Here is a 10,598-nt window from a genome sequence, read left to right on the forward strand (position 1 = left end):
GGGAGCGTGTAACATTAACAGCGGCGCGTTTCTCTGGCGAGCAGGACGAATGGGAGAAAGAGCTGGAGCAGCTATCGGCTAGATGGGAACGCGAAAAAGGCGGAAGAGTTCGAACCCAACAATTTCAGCAAGAGAAGGAGGACTTGGAGAAGAACATGACTCTCCGCAGGGACAAGAAGAAGGAAAGTCTCACGCGCAAAATAATGGAACACGAACGGTACTCATTACCTAATTAAACTGATTCCATACCGTGCTCGGATTACACTCGTTAGCTCCCGATGAAAGCGTTACAATGTTGCGCCGACTGACACACGAATAACCCTTTGGAACCGCGCGCTTTCCACTTTGTCCCCGGGAAACGGACAAATTTTCATTTCCACTCAGCATTGTATTTGCTTGCAGCATTCTGCAGACGTAATGTAAATGTGGATCTATTTACGTTGTCGTTCAAGGGTTACGCAGCTCCTGAAAAATATTGAGAAAAAGTGTATGCAGCGTCTCGGTAACGTGAATGAAAATGAGGATTTTTCTTAACTCGTCTTAATACTATTCACGTACGTTTTACATTAATTAAAATCGCAAAACGTTGCACAAACTTAGCGGCTCGCGCTCAGCGTCAGAAAAGACTGGCATATAAAAATGTAAGACAAACAAATCATAGACTATTATTTAGATAATTTCGAGGGAAAAAATTGTAGAAATTTCAAATTGTACGGATGAGGAGTTTCGAAGGTATAGCGTGAATGCAAGATGAGAAGAATGGAAAAACTCCACCATTTTATCGAGTTTCGAAAAAATTCTTCCACCAAAGTGTTGTGCGGTTATGAAACTACGAACTATCGTAAGCAATCGATTCTCTCGGAGTCAACGAGGCTGCACACCTTAATTGGAGCTGCTGTCGTCGAGTGTTTCCTCATCGAAAACTGGCAGCATTGTTGCGTCACACGGGGCAGATGGCTAATGACGCGCGAGTAAAATTAATTCGGCCGCGTTTAAAATTCTCCCCGGGAACAGTGCGGCCGTGTATTACCGTGGCATCTTGTATAACACTCCGGTTGTAACCCGCAAATTTGCAAAGGGTTCATCCTGGGCAACGGGATTACACAGTCGACAGACCATCTCTCTCTCTCTCTTTCACCGCGCGGTCGCGGTAATTAAAATCCACCGCGAGATTGTTATGAATGAAACCGGTGGAGAGTCTGTATTACAAACCGAGCGATAGGTCGGGGGCTGTGTTGGCGAAGCCGCGGGACGTCGACGCCGAAGACGACGACGACTCCACCTTGATTCCCGTTAATTACGTATTCCCATCGTTCCTCGGTAGGTCGGGGAGAACGGTTCGAGGTTATTTATTCAAAGGCGACGCGGAACTTGCCGCTTTATGGGTGAATTTCGTAACGACCGGGGGCCCTCGTTGGTTCACGCGCGAGCCGCTCGTAACTCCTGATCAATTTCTAGGGCGGCGACCGCGGCGTTGGTGGAGAAACAGAGCTCCGAGATGCTGGAGCTGATCAATGAGGCGAGGAGCGAGTATATGCGCCAGGAGAGCCTGTATCTCGACGAAGGGGACGGTTATGCCCAGGAAGCACCGCCTATGCCTTATCCGTCGCGAGCACCACCTCCGCAGCCGCCCGCTCTCGCCAAGTATCACATCTACAATGATCCTTTGGAGTTTGCTGACATGGATCAGATAGCTATTTCGGTAAGCCCGCGGCGTAGGTTCCCTTTTAACGGCGGATCTTCCTGCAAATGTAATATCTGGGAAGCCCGGCCCGACCCGACAAGCCGCGCTCCGGTTACTGTGTCGGAATTTTAAAGGGCTCCTCGAATCGGCGTCGATATTTTCATATATTCGCGATACCGCTCTTTTATCCGATAGCAGGATGTCCGGTAATCGATTTACGATCTTCACCGAGCGTGATGCATCTGGAACTCGCTGCCGACATACCGCGTTCCAACAGTTTTGCACTCCTACAGCAGAACCGCGCTAGTAATTAACACATCCCCTTGCACGTCGCTCGTACACGTGCGCTGAATTTTCCGTTCAAGCCACTTGAAATTTTCTCTATTAGATGATAGAGAATTTGTTAATCCCTATGATGTCAATAATTGAAATTTTGCTATGATATTCAATGCATGTTTTTATGACTCGAGAATAAGTTAATCTGTGGTCACCTGGGAACATAAAAATCTAATGACTTCAAATAATAGTCTAGATCTTAAACTGTGTTCTTAAACTGGTTCTTAAACTGTGGTCCGCGAACCCCTGGGGGTCCGCGTAGTCTTTATCGAGGGTCCGCCAAATAATTTTAACATTAACAATATTTATTATAACGTAGTGCCTATGAGATTATTGAGCCAGAAATTAAGTCTCAAGAACGACGTAAAATACCTAGGCTTGGAATGGGGTCCGCAAAAAAAATGTTGTTCAAGAGGCGGGCCTCGGACTACATAAGTTTAAGAACCCCTAGTTCGGGTCTAGATCAATGGTCGGCAAACTCATTAATTAAAAGAGCCGAATATCAGCAATACAACGATTTAGATTTCTGTGGAGAGCTACATTTCTTTACAAGAACCCTGTTTTTACAAGTTGATTAAAACTAGGTACACTGAATAAAACTAAAATAAAATGGATATCATACTTTGCAAGAATCTTATTTATTTCTTTATTTGAATTTAGATATAACACACACTGACCGAGTGAAAATTGTATTAAAATACTACTAAATGAAAATAAAATTTATTTATTTTAAACACATCATTCGTGGAAGAGCCGCACTCAAGTAGTCAAAGAGCCGCAGTTTGCCGATCACTGGCCTAGATAATCATTCAAAGCCCTATGTTAATTTCTGAATAACTTTGCTGAAAAGAAGAGTCGTTCCGTTCAAAGAGCAAGAAGCGCGTCCGACACGTTGTTTTATTCTAATGGTTATTGTTCTAATCTCCGTTGGAAGGACGCGTACCCTATTTTGGGGTGGCAAGGAACGCCACACGTCCTGAAGTGATCCTCCTCCTATTGCGCTTACGATTTATAGCGCAAACATTCCCAATGCAACGTCTATCGGAGAACACACCGTAGATTAGGTACAGGGATTGACTTACCGATCTTCACACCCTTTCTTCTCCGGCAATAAATCAGGTGGCCCAAGAAGATCAAAAAACGTTCACGGATCTGGTGCGGCAGTTGGTGAGCAGATGCGGATCGGATATAGAGAAGGCGAGGACGATATTCCGATGGATCACCGTGAAGAATCTGAACACTATGCAGTTCGACGAGAATCTGCGCGGAGACACGCCTATGGGCTTGCTGAGAGGGATCAAACACGGGACTGAAAGTTACCACGTTCTGTTCAAACGACTGTGCAGGTACTCTATCCGTGACTCGTGACATTCCCAACCATAACATATCGGTGATTCGATATTTATTGAATTGCGTAACCGAAGGCTTTTGTAATGTGTTCCCAGCTACGCGGGGTTGCATTGCGTAGTCATAAAGGGTTACAGCAAGTCGGCTGGCTATCAACCGGGCGTGTGTTTCGAGGACAACAGATTCCGAAACAGCTGGAACGCGGTTTACGTTGCTGGCGCATGGAGATTCGTACAGTGCAACTGGGGAGCACGACATCTCGTCAATGCCAAAGAAGTTCCTCGTCCTGGCCAACCAAAAGCCAAGAACGACAGCCTTAGGTGAAGCCTCGAAATCGTTTTCAGGGACACATATGTTTCGCACAGCATATTCAATTCGCTCCGCCTTTATTTCCTCGTAGATGAAGACAATATTTGCTCAAGATCTTCGCATTCTTCGGCCAGAGTGTTCACCCGGAGAATGTGAAGTTCGCCCTCCGGCAATTTTCTGTTCCGTAGACGTTTACATTTTCGAAATTTCACGCGACTTTCAAAACATTCGTGTATGTTTGTCTTCGATGAGTCACGTCGGGCAGGAGGAGGTTCGACCTGTTTTTTGCTTTATCGACCTCAATCAGCTGATATTAAAGTGCATTTGTTAATTTTTGTCATAGATCCATAAAACCTGCAGTCTATTGATCAGAGTTCGATATGTTTAGATACGAGTACGACGATCACTACTTCTTGACGGACCCGCGGGAATTCATCTACGAGTTCTTCCCTCTCCAGGAGGACTGGCAATTGCTCAAACAACCGATTTCACTGAAAGACTTCGAAGAGCTGCCTTTCGTGCGATCGTTGTTCTTCAGGTAAGACGTCGCGTGGTTCTCACCGCGCGAACGCCATGCAAGAATCGCGGTGTGAAATGATTACAGAATTATTTGACCGACCCCAATATTTGTCGACTCAATTTATCCAGCGAGAGGAAAAAAAAAGAAGCGTACGATTTATGTAAATTCGACAGGTACGGCCTCTACTTTCCGGATACGAACACGAACGCCGTTATGTACACGGATTCGACGGGTGCCGCGACCGTCAGGATAGCCATGCCAGCTCACATGCAGTCTTCCCTCATTTTTCACTATAACTTGAAGTTCTACGACAACGACGGGGACGGATATGACGGCGTGTCGCTGAAACGCTTCGTCATGCAGGTAATCATTTCGCAGATCGATCGAACGAACTCGCTCCGGCGAAATGAAATTTTTCCGCGCCTGTGTGCTTAATTACCCGCACGCCCCTTCTGTGAACTGTAACAATTCAAAGCGCCTCCGCGTCTGAAAGAGAAAAGTTGCTTAACGGGAGCTTGCTGCTAATTAATTGCCAGGAAGTGAAATTAATTAGCCAGTTAACGCTCACAAAGGAATTGTTTGTGCGTTTATCCAAGCAACGAAGTTTACTATTTGTAATAATAACAACGTTCTCCGAATAGCTCTCTCATGTAATCTTAACAGACTGAATAGTCACGGGGACGTTTCCGTTTCCCCTTTAGTTTCAGCCCCCTATTATTCTCTGTAAATGCAAATCATTGCGAACTTCTACAGTTGCTTTTGGGTAAAAGCAAACTTGTACCGCTTTACAGCCAGTGGATGTTGACAATTATTCTGTTGACAGTCCGTAGTTGGGAATATAGTCGCGTTCAGAGTGCACGCGCCTTGTTCGGGTGCCTTCCTCTTGGATATCTTCGCAAACGCAGTGACGCCGAAGGAATATCTGACCGGCGAGCCCATGAAGTTCAAGAGCGTCTGTAAATTTAAAATCGCCTGCGAAGAACTGCAGACGGTGATGGTACCACTGCCAGACTGCGCTAGCGGCGAATGGGGACCGACAAAGGCTACAAGACTGTTTGGCCTCATACCAATTACTGATCAGGTAACCGAGTGCCAAACGTTGTCCAACTAGAGAATCAAAGTCCACGACTCGTCTGTCAAAGCTTCTTCGACAACTAGTTGTACTAACTATTTTAAGGCTTTCTTCCATTCTTTTTTCACTTCAACTGCACGAAACTTTCAAAATTGTACATGTGAAAAGAAAAAAGGGTGGGCGAATTAGTAACGGTTCAGCTTTGGAGAAGTATTATTCAATATGATTAGAGAAGCTAATAAATAATTCGACAAGATGTTCAAGTAAAAGTTGAAGCAATCAATGTGTAAAAAGAAAATTGAACAGGTGAACATCTTGAAATATTCGCAACTGCCTATCGCTTTAATATTCTTAAACGATATCAGGAGGCCCTGGTGTTCGCCGGCCGCGAGCTAGAGATCCAGTTTCGGATGTCAAGGCCGCTGACCGACTTCATGGCGACGTTGCACAAGAACGGGATCGAGGAGAAACGGTTGTCGAAGTACGTGACGCACTCGATCGCCGACGACGACGTGGTCACTTTCTCGATCAGCTTCCCTGAAGAGGGTCAGTACGGCCTGGATATCTATACCAGAGAGTCGACCAGCCCGACGAACGTCCCCCACGACGTCACCGGCGAGAAACACCTGCTGACGCACTGCTGCAAGTATCTGATCAACTCCAGCAAACGGAACTAGACAGAACGATCCCCAACAGGGTTCTCTACGTCCTTTTCTATTTGCACACGGGACCATTTCGTTGGCACGATGGTGGACGAGCTTCGCGGAGGATCGTGCATCACGGGAGATCATGAAAGGTGCTGTAACTTCTCTGTTTGATCGCACGGGTGTTCCTCCTCCATTCCTTCCCCGGCGAGGGATCCAGAAGCGAAAGAACTAATCTTCTGAAAGGTTAGCCTCCACTTGCCAGTAAATTACCTGTTAACTAGGGATACGATCGCGCGAGGTGTCGACTACGGCAGAGAAAGTGGAAAGAGGTGCACGCGGAGGGACTCTGCGAGGAATTTCCAACGACTTAGTGGATTGCTGCGGTTTATCGAGCCATCGGGGTGTACGTTTTTCACGACTCTCCCTGTCAGTACCTTCGGAGAACGTAGTCTCCTCAGTCTGAACGCATTCCGCTTCAGTTTCGCTTTACAGGCAACAATAAATACGACGCGCGCGCGGATGATGTTGTAAATATACGAGCAAGGGAAGATCCAGAGTCTCGAGGAACCTCCTAGCAGCAGCCCTATAATTCCCGGTTGACGCGCTACCTCCACGTTCCCCGTAGTTTAGCAACAATAAGCTCTTAATTGTTCGAGGATAATTACCGAGCAGAGCCGGCTCTAAGTGGACGACGACAACGCCCGACGCGAAGTCGCGCGTCGCGACGCGAACACGCCGTTAATGAGCCACGCGATATCGCGGCGGCCGAACCTGCTCGCCTAAGCTATATTTAATAGGAGCTTTTTATTTAACTCGCTGATGATTTTTCCATGCCCATTGTCGGCCCGTGTTACCCCGCGAGAAAGTTCGCAATTACAGTTAACTAGCTCTGGAGATCGCGCGGTGCTCTGCCCGGGCCGAATTAATCAAACTTTCTCGGCCCGGTTACCGGTCCGAGGCATTAATCCCAATTATCGCGTGACCGTTTTAATTCAATCCCGAGGAATAGCGTCTCGCCATTCGCTCCGCGGTTTTAAGTGGCGCCGCTCAGTGGGGAACACGGTCGATTTAGGAGTGCAAATTCAAAAAACCAAACATTCAGTAGATAATCTTACTTCGCAAATCAATTGTTGTTAATCGTGACAATGGTTGGAAGGAGTAGCATGAAAAATAGCATCGAAATGAAAGACATCCTTTTCACCTGTTATTTATTGTTTAGAATTTAAAACGTTAATATCGATTCTAATTATAATAGTCGTGTTGAGAAGCATCAGGAAGATATGTATATAAATAAAAGGACAATTTTTTGAAAATGTTTAAATAATGTTTTGCAAGGTTTCTTAAGAAATTCAATTGTTAGGTTTGTTGTAGGAAATACTAATGATATCCGTGTAAATTTACGCATAAATATTAGGAATGAAATATTTATGCTTTCATCAATCTCAAGGATACATCTGCCACGCGTAATTCCCGTGGAAATACTAATAATAAACCCCGCGAATAAACTCAGAAAGGTTGACTATTTTCAAAATAACTTTATGACTATCGTGAACTTTATTGCAAATATTTTATTGTAAATTTCATTTCTGAAAATTATACCTTTGTAAAAAAAATGATTCTACACAAGTTTCTTTTTCCTGTCATTGTAAATTAAAACTGGCATTCTAAATTGACGTCAGGTGCTTTCTCTGCGCTATTTTAAACATTATCTACTTTATATATTTTATATTTTGCACTCCGAAATCTGCTGTCTTCCCGACCGTACGCCGCGCCGCGCGATTCACCGAACCGCCGAACATGTAGGGGAAAGTGGGATCGAACCGAAACCTTAAACGGAGAAATGGCGAAACTTTGAAATGAACCAGGTAAGTCCATGCCCCGGTAACATAATCTAATAATTTCGTTTAGGATTATTATGTGAAAGAAGATTTATCAGTTTCTAATCGATCTAATCTTGCAAATACACCAAGTCCCAATTTTCCTTAAGTGTTGAATCGCGTGAGGTGCTGTAAGTACAAGTGTAAATTCTGCACACGATCATTCTTCGCCGATTTGAGATCGAGAACAAAAGGATCTTTTAATTTAACTTCGAGGAGGTGCGCGCTTCATTCTTGTAAGTTTATTACGCTGTTTGTACGTTAACGATTAAGGGTTCCTATCTCTTTTCTACCGCCCTCTATTTTTCCAACGAACGACCGTCACCATGAAATTCTGGTCAGCTAGGAGATGCGATGAAACGGCGGACATATCGATCGTCGCCGTTGGATTTCGCGAAGAATATGCAGCGACGAGAGGGGTTATTTATATTCGTTAATGGTCTAGAGAGCTTTTGGAATCGCGAAGTTTCGCGGTTACGGTGGTTTTCGAAGTTCAGGTGCTATATGTTACTCTGTCACGATTAGTTGCACAATTCTAGTTACGTTTGGACGCGCGGAGCGTAGGTGTGCTAAACTTTTCGGAAACTGACAATTTACGATTCGTTAGGGGATCATTATAATAAAAAGAATCGTTTGTCGTCTTAGGTCTGGCCGTAGATAGAATTTTCATTTCTCCGTGAAATGAAATTGTTCGGCAATCCTACGCTCTCGACGATCGAACGCTCAGACCGAACAAAAATTGTTTTTTAGTAATAAAACAGTATATATATATTTGTTAATTATTGTAATATTAATAGTTCTCTTCCCCTTGTTACTCGGAAAATAATTACGACGCTTGCGAGAGGAGCTTCTGTCGATCCGCATTCCCGTTACCGTGGAATAAAATATAACTCGAGCTTAATACCCTTCCTCATTGTTTCTCCTTAATGAGTATGTAAATTAATTTTTATACCTTACCACAAACACGCAGTAAGGACTCGTGTTCTTGTAAAAAAAAGAAGAATGGATTTAATAAAATTTAATTTTATGGAAAACAGTGAATGTGTACTCTTCATTAAATTCATATTGTAATCTACAATTCATCATTGTTCTAATAAGGGTTTTTTGTGTCGTTACCTATGTTTAGGAGACTTAAGTTTTCACAAAAAATTTTTCAAGTTTTGCAACGTGAACAGTTTTCTTCGCCGCTAGAGCTTACGCGAGTCGTCGCTGAATGGCGCCACCATTCACTTTCTCAACGGCGGTTGTGTTCAGCGCTATGAATAGGTTACTGTTCCATATTACGATTTTACAGATAGTACATCATATTAATACTTCTTTAACAAGCATAATTACATTAAAGAGAAAAGTACGTTGATAGAACTAATCGCAGCCTTTTGAATTGGTATCTTCGCTCTTGATTTTCCCGCCACAATGTTTAGCGCTTTTAACTGCAGACGGTAGCGCTACTTCTTTTATTTTGAACTTACACAATTAGTATGATTTCTTTCAACAAACATTGTTCCTTAGCATCAACTTGTTGACAATTTGTTGTTTTATTATTATACGTAACTTTGTCTACAGTTATAGACAAAGTTAATGCTGCTGCAAAAATGTGAAATTCGGATAAACTATTATATATTTCCTCTCTATATTATTGAAAATACTGAAATATTTTTTACAAATTTCTGCTCACTGGTTAACAACAACGTATATAGACAGAAATTAATTATACGACTGCTTATGTATGCCGCTAGATTGTATTACACATAGTATGCAAATCGTGTGAGCGCTAATGCGCACGGGGGTGCGCATAAAATTTTGATTAGCAATAATGCCCCTTATTCGTTCGAGTATCGACACGAACGTATGAATCGTCCGGCACGAATGCATACACACGGCTATTTTCTAATTTCACGCAGCCCACGACCGCAGAAACTACTTAAAATGCACTCGTAACCGAGATCTCGGCTCGCTGCCGACCGCATTACGCTGTTTTCTCATAATTGTGAAAAGTTTCGCGGTTGTACGTTTATTAAACGCCGTTTCCGGGTTACTGCGCTTTCGCCCACCGTCCGGCAGCAATTTTTGCCGGTTGGGGTAATTCAGACTACCCCTTGCTCGAGATGCAACTAGGGTTGCTGATCCTCGAGCAACCGCAGTTACATCCTGTTTGAGGATTCCGTCACGCGTGTTGTAGCTTGCACATTTTACGACCCTCGACGATTGCTCTTTCCCACCGTCCATTACTCCGGACAAATTTCCCCCTCGTCCTTGCAGATCGTTCAGAACCAACCATTAAACATTAACCCTTTTTTCGAACCTTGATAATTCCTTTTACTGTTTCGTTCGAATAAAAATACAAAGTCGATAAACGATACGAAAAAATGTTTCATAAACAAAAATGAAAAAATCATAATCAAAAAATTCATTTCAAAATGTTTTATAAAAAAAAATTAAACCGACTTCGAAAAAACGCACTAAAAAGTATGAAATAATTTCCATTTAATTTATGTGAATACACACGAACTTAAATACAATACAATCTTTTCGGAGGCGGCGCAAAATTGAAAATTTTCGGCACTGGAAATTACGAAAATCCTTAAATTCTTCTACACGCTTTCATGTATTAATGTATCTTCTCTTCCCACCTACTGATTTCCAAGTCCATCGTATTCCAATGAAATCATAATCAGCAACATCTGTCATTTGGAAAATTTTCAATTTTGTACCGCCTCCGAAAAGATTGTATTGTATTAAGTTCGTGTGTATTCACATAAATTAAATGGAAATTATTTCATACTTTTTAGTGTATTTGTTTTAGTGC

At 43.2% G+C, this 10,598-nt stretch overlaps 1 protein-coding gene across 4 annotated transcripts in view; it reads left to right on the plus strand.

Moving 5' to 3' along the window:
• The window catches only part of Hil (peptidase hillarin), a 34,552-nt gene extending 25,713 nt beyond the window's left edge, over positions 1-8,839 (plus strand). For 3 of the 4 annotated variants that reach the window (XM_076425919.1, XM_076425921.1, XM_076425920.1), the window contains 8 exons: positions 45-217; positions 1,459-1,702; positions 3,140-3,366; positions 3,466-3,687; positions 4,065-4,214; positions 4,370-4,559; positions 5,020-5,277; positions 5,634-8,839. In XM_076425919.1, coding sequence (XP_076282034.1) covers positions 45-217; positions 1,459-1,702; positions 3,140-3,366; positions 3,466-3,687; positions 4,065-4,214; positions 4,370-4,559; positions 5,020-5,277; positions 5,634-5,945 — 1,776 coding nt within the window. In that variant the 3' untranslated portion in view covers positions 5,946-8,839. The remainder of the gene's footprint in view (positions 1-44; positions 218-1,458; positions 1,703-3,139; positions 3,367-3,465; positions 3,688-4,064; positions 4,215-4,369; positions 4,560-5,019; positions 5,278-5,633) is intronic. The other variant, XM_076425918.1, reaches the window with a different exon arrangement.
• The last annotated feature ends 1,759 nt before the right edge of the window (positions 8,840-10,598 follow it).

This window comes from Lasioglossum baleicum, chromosome 6 (assembly GCF_051020765.1).
Source record: "Lasioglossum baleicum chromosome 6, iyLasBale1, whole genome shotgun sequence".
Lineage (NCBI taxonomy): Eukaryota > Metazoa > Arthropoda > Insecta > Hymenoptera > Halictidae > Lasioglossum > Lasioglossum baleicum.